Source organism: Ailuropoda melanoleuca, chromosome 6, assembly GCF_002007445.2.
Source record: "Ailuropoda melanoleuca isolate Jingjing chromosome 6, ASM200744v2, whole genome shotgun sequence".
NCBI lineage: Eukaryota > Metazoa > Chordata > Mammalia > Carnivora > Ursidae > Ailuropoda > Ailuropoda melanoleuca.
This window is the reverse complement of record NC_048223.1, coordinates 70,421,216-70,446,459: the sequence shown is the minus strand read 5'-3', so window position 1 is coordinate 70,446,459 and position 25,244 is coordinate 70,421,216. Positions and strand designations below refer to the sequence as shown.

Genomic DNA, 25,244 nt, shown 5'->3' with positions numbered 1-25,244 from the left:
ACCTAAATTAGTATACAGATGATATAAATTATTGTGCATCAAATTTACCACAGAATTGGATGAAAACACATAGGGTTTTATTTGTTGAATAATTATATAAATACATACATGCATATATTTATATATCACTGTACAAGTTATATTATGTATAATGAATTACATATTAGCATAATATATATTGTCTATTATATCTTATATATGGTGAATGAACTAAGAAAAGTGTATCTCTCTGTAAGAGAGCTTTTATACTAACATTTATTGCACAACAATTCATCTATATCAGGGCCTGGCAAACATTTTCCAGAAAGGGCCAGAAAGTAAATATTTTGGGCTCTGCAGGCTACCTGGTCTCAGTCTTAACTAGTCAACTTTGCTACTGTAGGACCCAAGTACTCATAGATAATATGTAAATGTATGGGTATGGCTGTGTTTCAAAAAAGTTGTATTTACAAAAACTGGTGGTAGGCTGAACTTGGCTTTTATGCCATAGCTTGCCCTGATCTAGGTTATGTGGAAAAAATTGTGAATATATTCACAATCTAATGAAATATGTTCATTGCTATTGTGGCTTCATTTCTACCACTGCAAACAATGTCTAGAAAGATAACTAGTTTATTAGATGCTGATATTATTTTCCTTTTGATAGATTAAAAAAATCAAGAAATTCTAACACAAATATCTATGTAATTTATCATTATTCTAAACTTCAGTGAGTGAATTTTATTAAATTAAAGTCATATCATATGATTTAGACCTGCACCATCCCAGAGAGTAGCTCCTTGACAAATGTGGCTATATATATTAAAACTAATATAATTTAAAACTCAGGGTCTTAGTTATACAATATATATTTCAAATGTTCAACGGCCACATGTTTCTAGGTTACCATATTGGATAGCATAGTGAACATGTCCACTATTGCAGAAAGTTCTATTGGACACTGCTGATACTGGACCAAAAACACACATTCAGCCATTATAGATAAAAAGGCAAGCATCTTCATAGAAATGATAGAAGTAAAGTGTGCCAGAAGGAAATACATTCTAAACTCAGAATCTATAATTATTACGTTTCAGACCTTCAAATATTTCCATTTAATACTATTACCACAGAAATTCCTTGAGATGTGTGTCATGCCCTCATATATTTAAAAAGAAATTCCAGCTCAGGGTCTAAGATGTAAATGCCATCCAATGAAGTTACTCAACCAACCAAAATGCTGAAGGCTACCAAATTGCTTCTTGTTGTCTCCTACTACTCAGAACTTATTAAATAATTTTAAGCAAATTTAATTCCAAAATCTGAGCTTGCATGTACCCAAAAGGGTTTTCTGTAGGCCTTCTGTGTGGTGTGTGTGTGTGTATTTATTTATATAAGTTGTATTACTTAGTTACTGATCGTCCTCTATGAACTCACTCCCAGCCCGGGGCATTAAAAATAGTTTCATTTGTCTTTGAAAAATGAAGGGCCCAAAGAAATTTGAATCAAGACACATCTTGGCTTATAAAAGGCTTTTATTCCTTTACGAGTTCTCATTACTAAAACATTTTAGAAATCTCAGAAAAATATTGAGATTCTCAAGGAAAGTACACAGAACAGATTTTAATTTTTTAATCTAGTCAAGGGAAACAGCCTTGAATCAATTATCCACAGTTTTCAACGTATAATCAAGGATTTTGACAATATTTAGATGTTGAATTGCCAAGCTATTAGCAACCAAGAGATTTGATTAGACATCCATATTAATAAACACCTGTCGTAATAGTGTAACAGATGTTCTAGAAGCATGGCTAACCCAAAATGTAAATTTAAAACTTTTGGTCATATTCCTCTACAATGTGATGCCTAAATTAAATTTCATTACTTTACTCTAATTGTTTTACTAAAACTCAACTGCTAAAATAACTTTGCTCAATAAAAATGTTTTTTATTTTAAATGATTAAAAGATCTACTCTGGAATCAAAGCCTATTGCCCAAATATTTGAAATTATCAGTTTAAAGTGCATTAATGATATGGTGTGTGTGTGTGTGTGTATTTATATACATATATGTATATGTATATATGCATGTGTGTGTGTATATATATATGTATATATATATATATTTAGGATCAATTATTTTAAATTTGTGAACACTGAGACCATGTAATTTAATTGATAATCACATATGCAAGTCATTCATGGATATATAATTTTTGACAAAGGTTTATTTATTTGTTGAACACTGGACCACGCAATACAATGGTTTCTATACTGTACTAAACTATTGAAACTAATACATTCTCTTCCTCCTAGGAGCATATTCCATAAAGCAATATAGATAAATATCATGTTTGAAGAAATATTTATTATTTGAATAAATTTAATAAATAATCAATGTGTGTTATTAAAGAAAAAAATGCATGTGTAAAACCAAAAATAACTATGAGCTGAACTGAGAGGGTGTTTTATTGTACAAATGTGCTTACTTTTCCCAGTACAACTCCAAATATGGAACATTTCTTATGCACACTTACATGATATTTAGGCAAGTATCAATTTAAGGGAGTGTGTACTAGTTAACTATGCCAGATATTAAGTATTTGTCTCAAGAAATCCCAACATCATATGCAGGTACTAACAGCATTCATGTATCTCTATAGGAATTTGAAGTCTAACCCATTTTAAAGAAGTAGTCATTGTTTCTGAGTGGTGGCTTCTTCACTCCACCCACCTCAAAATGGCAGCAAATTGGCATCTAGTTCCTACTGGTAAGAGCAGCAGTTTTGACAGAAACTAGTTATAATGGAGTAGTAGGAAAATCCAAGGATAGTGCTTAAAATAAGCAGCTGAGGGGGGCAATGTTATGGGTGCTAGACAAGAATGGTAGTCTGAAAGTGGTCTGTAGGAGATAAGACTTTGTCTTACAGAGACTGAGTTATATGTATATTTTTAGGTGGTGGTAAATTAACCATAGTGGATATTTCAAAATTGCTTAGGACCCTGAAATTTATACCTATTTCCACTTATTAACTAACTTATTTTTATTCATAATCATGGTTAGATAATAAAACATCCAGTTCTGCATTGAAGCTCAAATACATCTTATGATAAATCTAGTTCAAACTGAAGATTGAAATACAAATGGTAGTGTTTCTCTCCCTCCTTCTCCTTTCTTCTCTCTCACTCCCCTCCCATGAAGCTACCCTGACTTCCACAGCCTATGTTGTGCAGTCTCAATTCTGCCACCTTAGCTCTCATAGAAACTTGGCCGTAAGTCTTTCAAAATTTCTCCGTTAACTGCTGCTTGTTGCCCAGACTCCCTGAGAGGGCTCAGATTGTTCGCTCAACCTTCTATATATTGTCTTCTCTTTGTAGAGCAGGGGAATTTCCATAATGCTGGGTCACATGACCTTTCCCATGTGACTAAATCTTGACTGTAGCATCAGGTGTTTTCTCCTTATCTCTTTTCTTACTCTCTTGTTTAGGTCTAATAAAGCAAGCTTATTAGTTGCTACTTTCATATAAAGAAAGGTTTTCTTCTTCTTCCGCTTTGCTTGCTCATTGTAATTTTTTAAATGTCCTTTTTCTTCCTCATTTTTCTAGAATGTATTTTTCAGAAAATACAATGGTGTCTTAACAAACATGCCAAATACCTGAACCTAACCCTTCATTCTCACAGGAGATGCTTTCTGTGTTACTCCTGAGGGCAGAGCTAGAACCACTGTGAGGAATTCAGGAGATCTTTGTGCAATGTAAAGAAATAGCTAGCAGTTAAAGCTATCAGTCTCTAACAAAAAGAAACCTATCCCATGGAGTTATAAGCTCCCAGTGTGGAAATATGCCGTCAGAAATTAGAGAACTATTAGTCATGGAGGTTAGAGAAATTATTTCCACAGTTGAGAGAACCTAGGCTAATTGGCCATCAAGTTCCTGTTCAACTATCAGTTTCTATAATTGTATAGTTCAAGGCATTTGTGATTATAAAGTATCATGATTCATGTCTACTCTGATTAGCTATTTTTCATTCACATCTCTCATTTTACTTACTTTTATCCTTTAATATCACTGTGTATGGTTTATAGTACTTATTCAAGGAAGAAATTAGTTCCTTTGGAAATACTCTGTGGATCACTTTCACAACTCCAGCTGGACTCTAAGATGTAAGACCTATATTTTTTTTCTTATTCACATTCAACTATTGTTATTATATGGTTTCTCCTGTCAATTCCAAACTTGATACAGGCATTAATTATTTTCTCCTTCAACTAATATTCTCTGTCCCAACCAAGTATTTTATCATATAACTTGGTTTCATTTTCATCTTGCTATTATTAACATCCAAAACTGTCTTATTATTTATTTTACATGTTTATTTGCCTTTCAGCTTTACTATATAGGGATACTGTATCTCCCTATGGTTTTCACACCTCAAGGACAGAAATGCCTAGGAAAAACCCTGGTCTATAGTTAAAATTCACAAGAGCTATTTTTAATAAATAAATTCATGAATAAATAGATGACTAAATGAACTATTTTTTTACTTTTGCATCTAACAGCTTATGTTATAGTAGGGAAGACATTCTTTGCCCAAATTGTCTTTCCATGGGAGTGACATTTCCATCCAGTCATTTTTTGTTACCGAGAGCAGGGGTCATGCCTTATTCATGTTTCTATCTATCATATTGCCTAGCAAAGCACCTCACACATAACCAATAATCAATAGCTACCTGTTCAATGAATGAGTTCATAAGCATACTTCTTGGAAGTAAAGCAGCTTTTCCTAAAGAGTCCTAAAAACTGGAATCTTTCATGTTTGAAGACAGGAGGAAGATGGGCTGTGTTTGTTTTGGTACCCAAAAAGAAGGAAAGAAACTGGTAACCTGGGCTACTGTAAGCATAGGGCAAGAATTAGAAGTTCTAGGTTTGACTGACCCCTTGCTCTGCCAATTCCTGAATGTATAAAGTTGATTGAGCCATTAGCTTACATGAAGCATCAGTATTTTCTTCTGTAATTGGGACTGATAATCTGTCATTGTTATACTTCTTATACTGCAGGTCTGTTAGTATATCAAAATCAATACATATCAAAAACAGGAATTTGTAGGAAAGTGCTTTTTAGTTTGTAAAATATCATACAATTGAAACTTACTGTTATGGGTGATATTAAAAGATCTGTGAAATCAAGGGTCTATAATCTATTTTATCCACAAGTAAGACTAACAAGTATCTCCAGTTTTAACTAGCAGCAGGATGGGGGGAACAAGAAAAAGGGAAGAGACAAAGAATAAAAGAGAAAACAACAAAAAGAGAGGGAGAAAAAGAAGATAAAACATACGAGGTGAAATTGTGCAGAGAGGGTATGACCAGAGGGAGTAGAACCAAGAGAGAAAATTATTATATCTGATGGGGATTTGAGAATGGGACACATGGTGACCAGGTAGGCTGGTCCCTAATTTAGATCCCTAAACTGGGGCTTCATCCAAGTCCAAGCAATAAGCTGTGTGAGGTCAGAGATGAGGTAGAGATATGTTTCAGTCCAACACAAGATTAGAAGTGTCATTCCATGGAAATGGGTAAGTCCCGTTGCCAGAGACAATGTATCATGTACTTGTTCACTGTTAAAATAAAAACTGCAGCAAGAATATATGTGCATGCTTACTAGGAATCTCTTCTCATGTAGTTAATGCAGAGCTGTGATTCCAAGAGCCTGACTGTGGCAGGAGGCCCCTGTCTTGTGGTGGGGTATGGTCTTCAGAATCCTTAGTATAAGCTACAGTGCAAATGATTTGACTGCCCTTTACATTTGTTCAACTTGGCCCAGAAGAAACCTCTGCAATTCTACCAGTCTGGCCTGGCACACCTTCCCATAGTTAGTTATCATGTGCATGGCTTCATGATGGGAACATAACCTTTGAAAAGAAAATGAAATCATTAATCTCACTTTGGTAATCCTCGGGAGTGGAGTATGTGCAAAACTATAAAGGATGCCCAAGCTCAACTCTCAGAAGATGGAACAGAACCTACAATTCCCAGCCCTTCAAGTATTTGCCATGTTTCTAGAAATAGCGGCTATGTTTAAAAATAAGTTGTCCTTTTGTTCCTTGGACTTTTTTTTCTTATTTGTAATGTTTTCTGGTTTTCAATTTGAATTCGCCTTTCACCTTTAGTTCTTTGCTGCTCTAAAAAGCACCTAAAAATAATTCCTGTTGTCTTTACTATAGCATCTGTGCTTACAGGAATAAACTGTTTTTGGTTGTTCTTTAACTTACATAAGTCTTCCTTCTCTTATATCCAATAAAGTGAGGAATAATAAAAACATGTTCTTATGGTCACTTATAATTTCTGTTTAGAACTAATTTAGAAAAGGAGAAGGAAGATGTATTATACATGAGTATATGTTGAAAGTACGTATGTGCATCTTTAAGAATTCTAGAATAAAATAGTGTCTCAGGGTAATCATTCATTGCCTCCTTTCAGATGCTTATTTAAAGGTGATTATCCATTGTGAATTTGACATTTATTTTGAACCTTTAAAATAAATATGCTCTTATTTTAGTTTTTCTCTTTCATGCCTTTTGGTAATCTATTGTTTGGTATACCTCAGAGGGGCAAGAATACAAAATAAACATCATGGTTTTGTATTCTTTTATTTGCAACTGGGATAAGGGAATTGATTAACTTATCTCTTGAAATATTTATTTTTGAAAGAACTATATGTAACTTCATGGCTTGTCTCCCCACTGCTTTCCATGCCTCCAGATGTACTGGGAAACTTAAGTATGAATTATCGATGGACCCACTCCCCAATAAGCTTAGAGCCGTAGTTCAAGAGCTAAGACATGCATATACATAACTCTAAGCCAGGAGGGGATGACGACCTCAGGAGAGGTACTGTAAGATGGCAGAAATGTTCAGGGAGACTAAATATGTATTTCCTGCTTTAGGCAACTGGAAAGACTTTCTGGAAAAGATAACATTTGAGCTATGTGTTTAAATGGTAATCTCTAAAGTGGGGCTGATAGCTATTCTGTTGGAGAGTGGAAAGAAAACATTTGGAATTTTATGTATGTTTGTTATCAGAAATGTTAAGAATTGTATTCTTACCAGTGTTTTTTATATGATTGATGCTGATACTCTCCTTTACTGTATATTGCAGACAAGAGAGTTCTATAGCCAAGGAGGATTGATTATGGTACCTTCACTTGTTCAATAGCTTTCAACATATCACAGTTAAAGTGAGCCTAGTTAACTGGATTTATGAATTTTACTATCTAGTTTTAACTAAGCTAACCTTCATTAAATTGGATCTGTTTTTAAATTTTTAGGGGAAAAAAAGAAACATGGATTAAGGAAAATTAAAAGGGAAATATTTCCAAACAAAAACAAGATGTCAGAGTTGACAATTCTCTTTATTCCTAGGAGAAGATATTGGTCACACATTACAAAGCTAAAAATCAATGATGAACTAATAAAAATTGACAGGAACTGGGCCAGTAAAATTAATTATCATGAAGACTGCTGAAAGAATGGATTTACGTTCTCTAACACTCATGTTAAATTTCTCCATAAGGGTATATTGTGTCTTGAGATTGTTTTAATGACATTAGTATCAAGATATTTAAAATAGTTTTTTCATCTTAATTGATTTCTTTATAATTTCTATTTCTATATAACTTTTATAATATGTATAATTTATTAACACACATGTAACATAAGTAAATATATATAGAGAGAGGGGATGAAGGTAAAATATGTGTTATCTCATTCTGTGCTTGACAGAGCAGGCTGAAGAAAGGCCCCAAAGCGACCTATTTGGCTAAAACTATGAATGTTTTGCTGTTCAAAGCACCAAAAGTTCAATGCCAGCTCCAGGCATAAGCATATTAGTTTCCTTGGAACTGATCTCATGAAACAGTCACAATCTTAATGATCTTAGCCATTGGGAAAATGTTATTTTTTCCCATTGGGCAAAAAAGTTATTCATCCCCAGACTGTAGCCATAGAAATGAGTTCTGTGAGCTTCCTCTTGAGAGTGACAAATTTGGATTCTATTCAGAGGTACCATCTTATCATATGGCCGTTGATGTTCTGGTTTCCTATTATTTTCTTCCCAAATACACCACCCGGTAATTGGAGACCCAGTATCTCACATTTCTAGGAATATTTTCAAAAAATAAAAAAAAACATGAGGGTTTAGGGAGGAGCTCTAGGCAGGAGAGAGAGGCAGCTATCTCAGTCAAGTTCAATATGCTTGCATGCCATCATTAGAGTTTTCAAAAGAATTTCGGGACACCTTTGAGGCCTATTTTCAGAAAGAGAACAGGCAGGCATTGAATGAAATAGACCCCCCATAGAGAAGGGCGGAGAAGATCTGTGGTCCCATGCAAACTGACACCTTGACCCAAGGCACTGCTGAGGCCCCACCAAAGCATCCATGCCTAACAAAGAACAAAAAAAAAAGTCTAGAACATTAAAAAAAAAGGGGGGGGGAGGAAGGAAGAATAAAGGAAATCTAAGCCCTGACTTTCTTTTCTGTTCCTTTCTATTGTAATTTTGGTTTAATAAGAAATAAATCATTAAGCACACAATTCGAAACTGGGTTATGGTCCTTTTAATACAGTTCAGTCTGATATCGACGTGTGACCCTCCAGACTGAGCCCTCCAATATAAAAGCAGGTCTAAATAACTAAGTATGGCATGAGTCTATTTTATTCCAAGGCAAGAGATTTTTAGGGCAAAGGCCAGCACATAGACAAGAGGGTGGATCGCACAGCTGGGCGTGATGCTGCATCACGCGGTTTTACAACGATATTGATTTAACTTGTGTTAATCGAGGAGGTGTTAAGTATGTTGTCTCACATAGCATTAGATAAATAATTGGGTATTAGGCCTGACAGAGGGAGAAAGTAAAAAAAATAATGTGAGTCTGAAACTAGAGCAGATTATTTCATTCATATTTTAAAACCATACCCTTTACTTTAAAGAAATCAGCTTTGGGTCACTGCACGATAAAGTAAATTCAATAAGGCATGCAAATCAATGGAGAGCAGCTGTGGTGGCACATTAACATGAAAACTAGCTTCATGAAACAGTGTGTATCAAGTCACACTTGATCTGAATAAGCCAATTGAAAATGGTAGCTTTGTAATATCTTAAAATTTAATAAACTGTAGCTATATCCGACTAGAACTAGGGAAGGGAGGGAGGCCATGCCAAAGAACGACTGGCAGTTTTCCTCATCTCAGAAGCAATAAGAAGGCCAGATGCTGGTGGGAAGCCAGACCCTTGAACCACCTTTGTGTCCAATCCATTAACTGTGGTAGGTCTTGACTAAGTTAGTGACCCTTTCACCCCCATATGCTTCTTCAGCTGGACCTTAGGATAACATAAGTCTGTGATCAGAATAGGAAGTGAGTTGGTATGTAGGCTTTAAGGAGGTCAAATGCTACATAATAAAAGCTATATTATATTATTTTCATAAATTGAAAGTGATTATTTCCTAAGTCCATAAAATTTGGTCTGATATTAAAGGAGAAGGAGCAGCCAGTATATCACAGTGGTTTAAGGGGAAGCTGGAAAAAATGCCCAGGTTCTGTAAGAGATCATGTACATGATTAATGCTGAGGCCAATGCCAACAGGAAAAAGAGGGACTTCCACAGTCAGAGAGTGTGATTGTATTTACAGTACATTGGCTTTGATTAATGTGCACACTCAGAGAAGTAATGTGTGGAAGGCCAGGAAAGGCCTGTTTTCAAATGTTGGTGCTGAGTACAGATTTCCCATTATGTCCTGAGAGGGTATTGATGAATAATGACTTAAAGTCTTTTTGTGGGGAGAGGATACTGGAGGGGTTACTTTCCCATGCACAGGAAAAGATATAAATGGATTTCCTTGTCAGTGCGCACTACCCTTACGAGTCTGGAGAGCCACCAGTAAGAAGTTTATCCCTTATTTCAGTTTCAATAACTAATAGTTTTCAAGAGGTATCTTAAGTGATTTTAAGTGTAATGTTCTTCCTGAATGACCCCTTTTGGTATGCAGTGGGTATAGTTTCTCAATGTCTTATGAAAACATGTTCCAGAGTTTCAAAACCTGTAGGTCCCAAAGAAAAAATGACAACATGAAATAATCACCTGAAAAACTTTCCCCGCCTGCCCTGGAAAGGATGCCTTCCCTCCTCTATCCCCAGGCTAGAGTCTGACGTGCTTTCAGTGGTTGTGTGTGTGTTTCCTGTATAGCCCGGGGAGGAAAGAAAGGCATGCTAAAATTAATGTGTAGGGGCGCCTGGGTAGCGCAGTCATTAAGCATCTGCCTTCAGCTCAGGGTGTGATCCCAGCGTTCTGGGATCGAGTCCCACATCGGGCTCCTCCGCTGGGAGCCTGTTTCTTCCTCTCCCACTCCCCCTGCTTGTGTTCCCTCTCTCACTGGCTGTCTCTCTGTCACATAAATAAAATAAAATCTATAAAAAAATAAATAAAATAAATAAAATAAAATAAAATTAATGTGTAGAGTGTATGGGGAGAGGGGCTGAGGAGAGCAGCACCAAGCACATAAAGTATCTCTCCAGGTAACTCTGGTTTTCCCATATTTCCAAATTTCCCCAAGCCTCACTCTTTGATATGAATTGTAAGTAAAAGAACATACAGCTAGCAAGCCATGAAGAACCAAGAGCCAGACACTTACTGGGACTTAGAATAATACAGATCATGTGAAAACAATAACAACAACAACAAAAAAAACAAAAAGCAAAAAACTAGCAAGCTGGAGAAGCATCCACCAGAGAACTGTCATTTGTTCAGCTGATTTGATCTATATCCAGAAAAACCAGTAGCTTCCTCATAGGAGCCAAGTTGGACTACTTGATAGTGACTCATGGGGACTGTGGTAAACTGAATAATGGCTTTCCAAGATGTCTACCTCCTAATCCCATGAATCCTGTGAACCTGTGAATGTCACCTTCTACGGCAAAAGAGACTTTTTTTTTTTTAAGATTTATTTATTTACTTTAGAGAGATGGGAGAGAAAAAGTGTGGGAGGAGGGGCAGAAGAAGAGGGAGAGAGGGACTCAAGCAGACTCCATGGGAGCCCAATGCGGGGCTTGATCTCATGACTCTGAGATCAAGACCAAGATTTGGACACTTAACCAACTGTGCCACCCAGGCACCCCACAAAAGATGCTGTAAATATGATTATATTGGGGAATTGAAGTGGGAAAATCATCCTGTATTATTTGGGTGGATTCAAAGTAATCACAGAGGTCTTCACAAGACAGAGCAGGAAATCAGAAAGGAGAAAGCCACTAATGTGATGACAGAGTTGCAATTATCATCATGTGCTTAGAAGATGGAGGAAGAAGCCGTAAGCCAAGGTATTCAGCTAGAAGCTGAAAAAGGCAAGGGAATGGATTCTCCCTGAGAGCCTCCAGAACGAACCAGCCCTATGGACACTTTGACATTAGCCTCACGAAACTAACTTATTTTGGACTCTGACCTCCAGAACTGTAAAATAATAAATTTCTGATGTCCTAAGACACCAATTTGGGATAATTTATTACAGTAGCAATAGGAAACTAATACAAGGAGTCTGTGTGAGAAAGGAGTAGCAAACAACTGATACAAGACGTGACTGCAGTTGTGGAGATAGAGGGGGCAATGAGAATCAGCATCCATGCAACTACCAACTCTAGTTTTCCCTTTAGGTTGGCTCAAGAATGTCCTCACCTTTGTAAGAGTAGATGAAAGCAGCAGTGTTTCTCAGATGTCTATGATATTTAGATGTGATATTAAAGCAGTTTATTTGATTGGTGAAAAATGGGACTGAGGTCACTAGAAAAAGCTTCTACCTATACACAACGATTTTCACCAATTGTAGAATTCTCAAATGAACATTAATGGCTTCATTTTGGTTCTAGAAAAGTTCTGGTGGTTAATCCTGGACTCATACCACTAGACTACATCTCTCTCTGAATCGAAAGTCAAAAGTCCAGTTGGGAGAGAAAACCAAAACTGTGACTTTCTTCCTTCCTTCCTTCTCTTCCTTCCTTCCTTCCTTCCTTCCTTCCTTCCTTCCTTCCTTCCTTCCTTTCTTTCTTTCTTTCTCTTTNTCTTTCTTTCTTTCTTTCTTTCTCTTTCTTCCTTCCTTCCTTCCTTCCTTCCTTTCCTTCCTTCCTTCCTTTCCTTCCTTCCTTCCTTCCTTCCTTCCTTCTCCTTAGATGTATCTACTTTCAGTCCCAAATAGAATGAGAGAGAGTAAGNCCTTCCTTCCTTCCTTCCTTTCCTTCCTTCCTTCCTTCCTTCTCCTTAGATGTATCTACTTTCAGTCCCAAATAGAATGAGAGAGAGTAAGTGAGAGAGAGAGAGAGAGAGAGAGAGAGAGAGAGAAATGTCGAGTTGCTAATAAAAGAAATTTAATCAAAGGAGAGGTTATTTATTTCATAACTTTTGGGACTGGTCAGATAGACAGAATATGATGCTTTAATAGAACCCCACTCGGAAAAATGCCTAGAAATCTCTTGTTCTTGTGTACTTCCTTACAATGTATGAAACATTCCACTGAATCAGAGCTGTCCATCAGATTTCAGTGCTTCGAGATGAGTACTGACAGAAAACCTATGATGATACTTCCACCTGCGTGATCTCTTTTTAACTGGCTCTGAAGGTAGTAATGACTTTTTTTTTTTGAAGGTAGTAATGACTTAAACTCCTTGCTTTTAAATTTAGGCCAACCAATATTCATATACCTTGAAGGAAAGTTAAGGAACTTTGAGCTTTTAAGCTTCTGTTTCCTTATTTATAGGGCGAAGATAATAGATTCTAGAACAGAACAGAAGATAATAGATTCTTGGAACAGGTAATAGATTCTAGGAATATGTAGGCAGCATAACTTATGGTATGTACAGTTACAGGAGTATCCATGTTATGATGGCTACTCTTAAATTTGTGGTGATGCACAACATTGGGTGTGAGAATTGAATGAGAAAATTGAGCATTTTAATTGTTCCTGGAACATAGTAAGCACACAAAAACTTCTTTATTATTTATGTATGCTTTCAGTATAAAATTATAAAAAAAGTAGTGAAGTCTTCACACTTAGGAAGAACGGGAGAAGGTTATCTATCTGTGTTACTAAAAACAAAAATGAAAACATCTGGTCAGCTGGCACCTTCTTTGCCTACAAGTTAAAAACACACTTTGCTAAGGAGATGCTTCATTTTAATTCTACTTCTGCTTCCAGGTATTTAGTGTTTGGGGTCCTTAAGGCTAGTTCATGAAATCCTTCTCTAAATGTTTTAGTCTAAGATTTGATACACTGCTAGCAAGTAGAGGGTAAATTAGGGAATTTGAGAGCCGAAGAACACAGAAAGATTCATGTTGGCCAATTGAACATAATTTAAAAAATTGAAAAAAATAAAAACACTAAAAAAAGTTTGTGCCTCATATATACATATATATCAAGCCAAATATATATATATTTTTCCAGAAAACCAATTCTTAGGTTTAAAGAATGGTGGTCCTACTTCCTATACGCACCCCCCACACACACACACACATACACACAACAATTACAACAGCAGCAGCAACAGCAATAATTATATCAATAATAACTAAAAGTGTTTTCCCACTTTGACCCCAAAAAGATATCTAAAATAAGCCCTATCCTTGTTTCATAAACAAATACAAGATTGAATATGAAAGATTATCATCACCATGCACACAGTAAAACTTAGATAATTTTTAACTTTAGTAATAGACTATCTACAATGTGATCATTTCAAAACAAAAATTAGAATTGGTGTTCTGCCCAGGCAGAGTATATGTCTCATAATTTCAGCTGTATTGGTGAAGAACCTTGGTTCTTTCCCAATTTTTCTCAAGTACTTGGTGACATCCAAAATACCCTTCACAGAGAACACAGAATTTAGTTGCTAAAAACAAAATATAGGATTTTTAGCATCCCTAGGAATATGTACAGAGGAAATGCTGTAAAACCCTGTTTTCTTTTGTTCCTGTGCCCAAATTGAATATATATCCCAGCCTTTTTTTGCAGCTACATGAGTCTATATTTCTGGATTCCGGAATATGGGTCTGAATGATGTGTTCCAATTCTTATCCTGATCCTTAAAATCTCCTATGAGATTCTGATTTATTTCTCATGTCAGATGTGTGGAGCCAGCAGATAGAGCAGAGTGCTGTGAAGCCTTAGGGAACAGGTTATCTTGCAGCTGGAAGACTAGTTCTTCATGGCTATGTTTTGTATCACCCACCACCTCATAATCCACCTTGACTGTGATGGGGATAGGAATACATTTTATCGGGTTAAGCCACTAAGATATTTTGATGTTATAGCAGTTAGACTACTCTGAATAATATGGAACAAGAGGAGCAGAAATGAAACAAAAATATGATTACAGTTCTCAGACAATCTTTTCCTTCTTTCATGGGGCAACACCTTTTTCCGACTTGAATCCCAAAGGCTCCTTAGGATACTAATTGCTCAGGATGATTGTTAGCGGATTATTCACTTGCTGATTTTCCAAGGACTTAGTCCTCAAAATTTGAGAATAACACTTTACAAGAGAAAGGAACATCCTGAGGGAGAGAGTTGCCTAATTAAAATTTCGTGTTTGAATAGTAGAACAGGGTGCCCTTGCTTGAGTCTGGTACCTCTCTTTATCTCATCATTTTTGGTCGCTTTCATGATAATTACTTTTTTTTCTTTTGTATCTAATTTCAGAATTACAAGTAAGAGAGTTCTGATTGTACTCTTGTGGAGCTAAATCTCTTATCTTGGGAGGTTTATACTACCAAAAAGATGTCACTAAATGTAAATCAACTCCTTATAAGGAATTAAAGAACAACCTTGAACGTTCAACAATGACTATGAACACACAGTGTATGAGTGTATATATTTTATAACCTTATGAAAGGCTATTATGAGCAAGTTTATACAGAGTTATATTGTCATCAGGTATAAGAAAGAACTTAATTGAATCAAATCTGTTCATATTGTTTGATTGTGAAATAAAAAAGGAAAGCAGAAATTTTTTATAAAGTACCATTATTCATAAAGGGATGAAGAAAAAAAAAGTAACATTTGCTGAGCGTCTAATATGTGCCAAATATTGTGGAAAAGACATAATTTCATGAATCCTTACCATGTGGCAAGTATCACAATCATTTTAACGAAGAGAAAATACGTTCAGACCAACTGTTATTTACCCAAGGCTACGTAGCTAATAAGTAGCAGAACTGGGATGCAGACAGAATGTATTTACTGAGTCCCTGTTCATTTCACTCTACTCAATAGAGTTGCAATAGTAACATCAAATTTGAGTGTTAGAATTAAATAAAATAACTCTGTCTGAAGCTAAGATTCTTAGATGAAAGTTCTTTGTCTTGTAATATAAATAATAATCCAAATACAATCTCCCCTCTAGCACAGCTTATGTAATGGCTGAGTTTGAGTTTGGTGTTAAGAATCCAAGGAAAGCCAGAGAGGAAGGAAGGGTACTGAGATGAGTAATAGAGAAAAGTAATAGTATCTCAGGAAAGAAACCCCAGGACTCTAAGTTACTTTAAATGTCCATGTTATGTAGCACATTTTTATTTGGTTGAGACGAGGAGGTAGATTTAGGTTGTGTTTCTTGAGGCTATCGTGAATGAGGAAATCCCTGTTGGTGAACCCCTTAACCACCTAGCACCTAAATCTGACCCTCGTCTTTGCTCTCTATTGCATTCATGGCAACTGGCATCAATGTCTAAGGAGATCTTTTTAATATTTTTTACTATATGTATTTTATTATATTTTATTGAGGTATAATTGACATATAACATTATATTAGTTTCAGGTGTTAAATGATTCCATATTTGTATAGTGAAATTATCATCACAATAAGTCCAGTTGACAATTAAAATTAATATTTTAATTTTCTTACTGTGTTTTATTGGAAGAGGTATAAAATAGTTATTAAAGGGAGATTCTGTGGCCAGATTGCCTGAGGTCAAATTCCATCTCTAATAATTACTACCTGTGTAACTTAATAAAAGATCCTCACCTGTGAGATAATAATAATAATTCTAAATTCATAGTGTTATTATAATGATCAAATGAGTTTGTGTATGGAATGATTTCTAGCACATAGAAAATGCTAAAGGTGTTAGCTACTATTATGGAACAAAATATATAATATCATTGTATTCACCTACTAAATGAACCACAACATCATGGGACTTATTCTATATAAATATCAAAGGAGAAGAGGATTAAAGGGATGGTTTTTGGTCTTGAAAAGGAGCAAAATATTATGTTGTCAAAAATTTAGGGGCTACAAAGTACAAAATATATAACAAAGTTTTTTTGTTTTGTTTTTAATCAGTGGCAGAAAACATCAAATCATGTCATACATATTCTCTGTCTCTGAAAAGACAAATCTATAAAACTGATATTTTCTCTTCTTAAACCAGATCCCTACTTAATTGAGCTGTTACTGATCAGCTGTATCATCTCATTTTTTGTGCTAATCAAAAGTGAAAGAAGGGAGGGGTGGATGCCAGAAGTGGGGTGAGGCTGGGAATGGGTGTCAAGGTTGGGGCAGCATCAAAAATGTCTGAAAGGTTTATGTCACACCAAGATATTAAGTTTCAAAGGTCTCCCTTTCACTTGCCTAAAAAACTTTTCCATGGGATCAACACTGCTGGGCTATTGCAACCTTTGCCATTATACCTTCTAACCCATAGTTTAATGATTAGTTGGCAGACTCCCTACTCCGGAGCTAAATCGGCTCTCCTTTTGTAGGAAATAAATTATTACTGCAACCACTATTTATCAAAGGTTTCTGGCCTCCAGTTTCTTTAAAATATTTCTAAAGTTTATCCCATCCTCCTCTGGGTATCTTTCTCTGTCAGATACAAACTCCATGATTTAAGGCACAATTTGCTGACAGGGGATCCTGAGAACCCATTATGAAAATGAAGGCAGCAAACAACCTCTGAATGCGTTTCCCAATTTAAAAAGCCTTCATTACATAGCACATTTCAGGCTGGAATGTTAAAAATTTATCATAGTTTCAGTAATTGCAGCTTCCTCTGGAAGCTTGGCATGATATGGAATCATTTGTAAAATGTGTATTTTGTTTGGCACTCAGTAGGAAGCTTGCCAGGCAATACATTTAATTAGGAACATGAAGAAGAGAATAATTGTGGTCTGTCATAACGGATTGCTTTTAAGTTCTACATGTGTTTAAGACATTGGTCTCATAGCAAAGTATAAATTTAAAGCTAGAGGTAATTTCCCTTTCATCAGTCTAGGGTTTTTATATGGGGAAATATATTATTTTGAAGGCGAAGTGTGCATTAGCTGCATTCCTTAGATGTAAATTTTTGTTCATCGTTTAAGCTATAAGAGTGTTCCCTGCTCTCCCTAGAAACAACCTTTGGCCATTGTTTAAGATCTGGAAAATCGATACATTGCCTTTTAAGTGTAGACAACTTTATTTAAGTTTAACTTTCTCCAGAGATGCATGGAAATAATAAAACACATTATCTTTCCTGAACATAACCATGTCCATAACTTCTAGTTCTGCCTGATGCATTAAGTAAATTTGATAAGAGCGACTCAAACATTGTCATAATTAATGCCAATTTAAAAAAAATTACAAAGCAACCCGTGTCAGTAGATTCAAAGAGAAGTATGGTGATAAGCATATACTGAGGCCAGGTTTTCATTGTGTTAAGCACGCAGTTCCATTTTTTTCAGGAAAACGTGCTTGTAATGAATTTGAGAGGCAGCACGAGAAAAATGCAACAAAAGGGCAATTTTGGCATACAGTAAACAAGCATTTTGGTATTCAGGTTTCTAAGTATAGAATGCTCTCATCATTTACCTTTGCGTGAATCCTCGCTGTCTTTTATTACTACCCAGGGATAGTCTCCTTAGTGAAGAGAGATTTTCCTCTATCAATAAATCTTATTTATATTTCACATGAGGGCATCTACTCTCAAGACCAGTCCAAGGTGTAAATAAGACAGAGACAGAGACTGTTTCGCTCCCCTTCTCTTCTAACTCCACTGTATTTTGGCCTCTCAGAATCTTCCTTTTCTCACACTGACCAGCTTAATCTTCCCTGGTGTCTCCCTCACTTCTGCTCCCTTTGAAGCATCACAACACTTACTTTTGTGAGTGATTCCTTCCATTTTGTGCTAGGGACAAGGAACAGAAACCAAATTAGAATAGTCAGCATGTTGACAGACAGAAAAGGGTAAGTAATTGGACATAGGGAAAGGAGTGCTTGGGGTGTATGGAGGTTCCAGTCCTTCAGGTAATCAGTTATTTTTGAGGAAAAGAGAAGATAGAAAAAATATCTCCTCATGTGATCCCACTCCAAAAGTGTATGAAGTGCACTTCTTTCTTCTTACCTACCTTGCAAAACCCATAAATGAACCCAACTTTTAGTCCATGGCATTTGGAACCAAAATTATTTTAAAGTAACAACCACAACAATAACAACTTGTATTATTGAATACTTATTTTCTTTAAAGCCATGTTCTGAGCACTTTTTAGACATTAGCTCATGTAATCCTTAGATGACCCCATGTGGTATGTGCTCCTATTACCACCAAGGAAACTGGGGCACAGGGTGGCTGTTTATCTTGCTCAGCTGATACAAAACAGTAAGAAGTAGTGGTCTGTTTTGGAAACAGTCCAAGATAGTGTGACTCCAGATTCACACTCAGTGTTACTACAATTAATTGTGGAGAAGATACAATGTGGCAAAAACAAAGTGCAATTAGATGAAAGACTGTTGAAGAAAGGATTACAGGTGTGCCTGGGTGGCTCAGTCGCTTTCGCTTCCGCCTTCAGGTCGAGTCATGATCTCAGGGTCCTGGGATTGAGACCTGTGTCAGGCTCCCTGCTCAGCGGACAGTCTGCTTCTCCCTTTCTCTCTCCCTCTGCCTCTACCCCTGCTTATGCTCTTTTTTTTCTCTCTGTCTCAATTAAGTAAAATCTTAAAAAAAAAATTATAAAGAGAAAGATTAAAAAGTAGACTTGGTGATGAAAAAGAAAGGGAAATATATATATATTTATATAAATATACATATATACATACATATACATATATAATGTTTCTTCTTAGAATTAGGAAAATACCTTTGCTTTGAGATATGTACCATTAAAAATACCAGGAAATGAGGATCAAAAGGACTCCGTCTTCTTGGAAGTATTTCCTGAATCTCAACACAATGGGACTTCTTTTGTTTTTCATTTTTCATTTAATATTGGTGTCTAATTGGTGCCTCTCCAAAACTGAAGTATGTAAAGCGAATGGCCAGTACTCTGGGGTGCAGATCTCGTGTGTGTATCTGTGTATGTGTGTGCATTTGTATCTTAGCATGAGCCACTTCAACTGACGTGTATTCTTTTACTTTAAGGGGCAAAGGACCACTAAAGCATACAACTGACGTGATCTATGCAGCTAAAATGATATCAGAATCAGGATCAAGGATGGATGTCCTTGCTCGACAGATTGCTAACCAGGTGAGTTCTCTACAAATGGACATGATGAAAATCTGTGCTAATTGCCCTCTGCCATCCAACGCTGATTGTAAAACAAAGTTGGATTTGTATGTTATTGGATTGCTTTTTCCTAAATTATTATTTAAAAATCTTATTGCATAATTAATACACTAGTAGTGGGCAATTCATTCTAAGGAGGCTCAATTATTTCTTAGGGTATTATTATTATTATTATTTAGTGCTTTATTATTTCTTACATTTTTGAGCTTCAAAGATATATTAAAATTATTTAAAATACCAACTTTTTGAGTTTCAAATATACTCAAATTACTTCCATGGGCTCTAAGACTCAATGTTAGTATTTTATTTTCTTAATACCTTAGATTTCTTATTTTTGCTCTTCAGAAATCATTATCTTCCAAAATTCTATTATGTTAGGTTTTTAGTGTTAACAATATATTCTGGCATTCTATGTAAAATTCTAAGACAAATAGTAATAATAGGATACTTAAATGAAGATATAAAATGTGGAAAGCATATATTCCTTATGGAGACAAATGCTACAGTTTCTAAGCACTTGACTTCCTTCCCTTTTTTTTTCTTTGTTTTGTTTTATTTTTTTAACATTTTTAATTGAAGTATGGTTGACATCCAATATTATATTCATTTCAGGTGTACAACAGAGTGATTCAACAATTATATACATTACAAAATCCTTGCACTATAAGTATTGTTGCCATCTGTCACCATACAAGGTTATTACAGTATTATTGACTATATTCCCTATGCTGTAATTCTCATCCCTGTGACTTATTTATTTTATAACTGGAAGTTTGAACCTCTTAGCTCCCTTCTCTTCCTTCCCTGTGGCAACCAACAGTTTGTTCTCTTTTTTGTTTTGTTTCTTAATATTAAATTATTTTAAAATTTTATTTTATTTTTTATCTTTTAATTGAAGTATAATTAAGATACAGGATTATATCAGTTTCAGGTGTACAATATAATTGTTCAACAATTCTATACATTACTCATTTTTTTCAAATTTCTCCCATGTCTCTTAAAATTTTCTAAGCAGCAGCTACATTAATTACCTTTCGCCCAAATTTAATTGAAAAATCTGTCAATTTCTTTAGTTAATGGATTGAAAAATTCACTAAATGTTTCAAACTGAGATATCGTATTGTAGGTTTTATATTATTCATCTTCATAATATATATTTATTTCCCTTTGGGGGAAAAAAAGCACTTTTCTTTTTGACTTTGCAACTATTCCACATTATTTCTTGCTTATATACTTTGAGGGAAACTTTATTGGGCTGCTTCTTATTATGTACTCTTTTTATTCTCTGTTTTTTGAAACATGATCAACTTTAAAGTATATTATTAGATATTTCTAGATATAGGGGAAAAGAAACAAGGATACTAACAAAGACAAACATTTTTAAACACTTCTTGAATATACATATGTGTATTTTTAGTATCTTGCTACTTTAAGCATTATAAGCATTTTATTAATCTTTTTAGTAGTTAGTATTTCCAGTTAAAGACAAACTCTATCCTAATATAATTCAAAATACAGTATGAATAAATGATTGAAACATAAATCCACCCATGGCTTTCTGTATTTTAGAATTTTATTGCATTCACTTTTATGAGAGAGAGCAAATAATAATAGAGTAAGTGAAACCATGATGCATTAGACAGACTTATGTGTACTGATAACTTTAAATATTTAATGCTTCCTGTCAGTATGCTTCTGTTTCTTTTAGAATGCACGGTTTTCAAAGTTCAAAAAATTGTGTCACTTGGAAGGTTTTTTTTTTCTTATATTGACCTTTTTTAATGGCATCAGATTCACCTTGCTACAGGTACTTTTATAATGTAGCTTTATTACATTATACTGTTGTTTTTAGCTTGATCCAAATCACATGGAAGAAAGTAAAAGTATTGTCTTGCTTCCATATAGCTTTTACATCTTAAAGGAAGATTAAAGACACAGTCACTGAATAATGAAAAATTACAGATGACCCTCTTTGACTTTTTCCACTTCATATAGGAGAGTAGTTTCAAATGAATTACTTTTGTTCTGAACAGACAGGGTTCTGGAGAATCAAAAATGAGAATTATGAAACTGACTCTTATTATAAAGATCATCAGAGGAGATTATCTATGACTGTGCTTCTGATATTGTTTGATAGATTAACAAAAAGAATTTAGACAGCAAATAATATCTAAAATTTATTGTGGAATACAAATGAATAATATAAGCAAGGCAATTTTCAGGGTCGATGTGTATTATGGAAAGTATCTCCTGGAACATTGGCTGTTTCCTATTTTGAACAACCTAATTAGTTCAAAAAAATTTTTAACAATTTTTATGATTCTTTCTAGTCTATTTTCTACTAGAGTGTCAGAAGATCAAACATCAATCAATTTTCAATTCCACCCAACATGGACTTATGATATCTATATCTATATATAATGTTAAATGAATTTAGTTTCATTCTCTAACATTTCAGAGTTCATATGCAGAGAGAATGAAATGAAATTACATTAATTGAAGCTTCTAATTCTATCTACTTGGACTTTCTTTTTCCTTTTTTTTTTTCTTTTTTTTTTCCACCCTTCTTCCCTGTCTTGCATCCTTGAACATATGTTTATTGTGTATAATCAAATATAATTTACTACTCTGGCTGCACCCCTATCTAGCTGCTTTAACATCCATAACTCTAATATGATCTCACTTTCCCGATCAGCCAACATATTTTGGGCTTTAGAAGTATCGTGACATGCTGTGGTAGGTCGTATATGTCATTCAAGATGTATTGCTTAAGTTCTGTAGAACTCTGGTACAAAGTCTGTCTCTATTAGGCAGTATATTCCTAAAGGACAGGGTGTTGTTAGCTATCACAATTCTTAAATATGTTACCCATGAATAAAGGGAATGACAAGTTGGAGGAGTACTCGTCTTACAAATTAAAAATTTCAGACTCTTAGTACACATCTCTTTCTGTTCCTCATTATATTAAGCAGATACTCTAAATTAGTTGAATTGAATAACACCTCACAAGGTAGGAAGAATAGATCTCAATTAATTAGAGATATCCCAAATAGAAAAGAGATGAATGGGAACTGAAATAAAATGAATATCTGCCAAAGTGTTTTGCACAAGAAGAGGACAATACTAGACTTTCTTACTTCTTTTTTTTTAAGATTTTTTATTTTATTTATTTATTTGACAGAGAGAGAGAGAGCAAGCGAGAGAGGGAACACAAGCAGGGGGAGTGGGAGAGGAAGAAGCAGGCTCCCAGCAGAGGAGCCTGATGTGGGGCTCGATCCCAGAACGCCGGGATCACGCCCTGAGCTGAAGGCAGACGCTTAACGACTGAGCCACCCAGGCGCCCCTAGACTTCTTACTTCTGAGTGGTGTGTCTGAAGCCTATAATACTCCTTCACTGTAATTTTGCCAAAGCGAAGATATCCACAGTATCTGCTGGGTACTCCCACCTAATCATAACTGAACACAATTAAAATAAAATTTTAGTGTTAAATATAATGAAAGCCAAAGATAACTCAAGATAGGATGGCATTTAGAAAAACAAGATAAAGGATCACAAGCCAAATGATACACAAGGCATTTAACTATGAACACAATACTGACAAATGTAATTTATACTGATATTTAACAAAATGTTGTCAGTGGCTAGCCTCATTTGAATTGTTTCCCTGCTGATGTTATGAGTCAAAATGCATTCTAATAAAAGTATGCAAAAGAGAAACTTCTGAAGCATTTATTATATCATTCTAACATGTCCCTTAAGAATATAATTTCTAGATGCATCTGGTGACAACATTTGTGTTTTGATGCTATTATCTACCTGAAATTTATTTTGAGCAAAGGTATAGATACCTAGATTTGTTCTTCAGATTAATGAACTTTATAAAAATAAATGCATAGCAGTTTTTCAGGAATTAAATAGGAATAGATAGATACTAAAGTATATTATCTGTATGTTTTTTTGAAGTATAATTGACACACAATGTTATATTATTTTCAGATGTACAGTGTGGTGATTTGACAACTCTATTTGTTATGCTGTGCTCACTACAAGTATAGCTCCCATCTGTCACCATACAATGCTATTACAATATCATTCACTATATTCTCTATGCTGTGCCTTTGTTTCCCTTTTATTCCATCACTGGAAGCTAGTATCTCCCACTCCCTTTCACTCATTTTGCCCATCCCCCACCTCCCTTCCCTCTGGCAGCCCTCAGTTTGATCTCTGTGTTTATGGGACAGTTTCTGCTTTTGTTTGTTTGGTTGGTTTTGTCGATTCTACATATAAGGGCAATCATATGGTATTTGTCTTTCTCTGTCTGACTTATTTCATTTAGCGTAATATCCTTTAGGTCTATCTATGTTGTTGCAAATGCCAAGCTCTCATTCTTTTTTATGGCTGAGTAATAGAAACCTCAGTTTGCTAAAGAGCAGCAGTGATAGGGCATAGCAAATAGGAAGAAATGTCCCAAGTGTGCTGAGATTTAAGGGGTAGAATCATCCCAAATTAGTGACTGACTAAATTTAACAGATGAGAGAGAGAAAAAATATTCCTCATTGAGATGGTTAATAGAGGTGGGGGGAATAGGTTTTATAGTAGGCAAAGTGGGTTATGAGATAGTTGAAGAATATGTGTGTTGAGTTTGATATGATGAGACAAATAATGGACTGGGCAAATCCACATGTATCTTCTGAAAACAGGGCTGGAAAGATTTAGTTATTTGTATTTCGTGATAGTTGCAGCCGTAACAGTGTGTACTATTTTCCAAGAAGAGGGTGAGAATCAGAAGATGCCCAAAGACAAAAACTAAGAAGGTCAATGAGGCAGCATTGAAAAATTTTGGGAATTCATGGTCATGAACAGGAAGAAAGATGGGATTATAAGGTAGAGGGAGGGTTTTTGTTCTGAGGGACATCATGTTGAAAGATTAAAGAATAGAAAAAGGAGACATTAAAGCTGCAGAAAAAGTTGAGATCATTGGTAATCTATGATCCCAAGGAAGATGAAATGAGACAGTCTCTGAGCTGGAGGAGAAGTGGAGAAATGAACCCTGAGGGAAGGGAAAGGTCATAGACTCAGGCCCTTTGCTATCACTGATTGCTTGAAATTTCTGTTCTAGAAATTCACAAAGACACCTAATACTTTTTATTAACAAACTTTGCCAGCATAGCAGAATTTAAACTGCTGTGTGTAATTGCAAAGTCATTTTAAATGTGTCTTAAATAAAGTTTATACTCCACTATGGACAAAAAAAAATTGCAAAGCTTATGGAATAAAGATCTTTAAAATTATTCACTTTGCTAATTCACTCTTAAAATTCAGACTGAAAGGTAATAAATTTTTTTTTTACTTTTGCTCTCATTATGAAATAATGTATTCTGTGTTGTACCAAGCATCTTGATAGAAGAGTGAAGGCTAGTTTAATGTGAGACACCACCTAGGCTGACATGCCATCTGCTTTCCTGTAGTGAGTGTCTGGTGGTTTAAAAACTTAAAAAAAAAAAAATCTGTACATTAAAACACTAACCAGATGTCCTGGTCAACATCTCTGTCTTAATAAACTGGGAAATAATAACCAATGTGTGTTACAATATTCTACCACTTGATTTGGCTAAAAGTCCCTAGCAATGTTCTTTTAAAAGTTTTTTTTTTTTTTTAAGATTTATTTATTTATTTATGGAACGTAAG

The 25,244-nt window shown here is 35.1% G+C and overlaps 1 protein-coding gene across 3 annotated transcripts in view; it reads left to right on the top strand.

Annotated features, from left to right (window-relative positions):
- CTNNA3 (catenin alpha 3) overlaps nt 1-25,244 on the top strand; it is a 1,722,523-nt gene that overhangs the window by 1,624,008 nt on the left and 73,271 nt on the right. For all 3 annotated transcript variants that reach the window (XM_034662590.1, XM_034662589.1, XM_034662591.1), the window contains one exon: nt 19,411-19,516. In XM_034662590.1, coding sequence (XP_034518481.1) covers nt 19,411-19,516 — 106 coding nt within the window. The remainder of the gene's footprint in view (nt 1-19,410; nt 19,517-25,244) is intronic.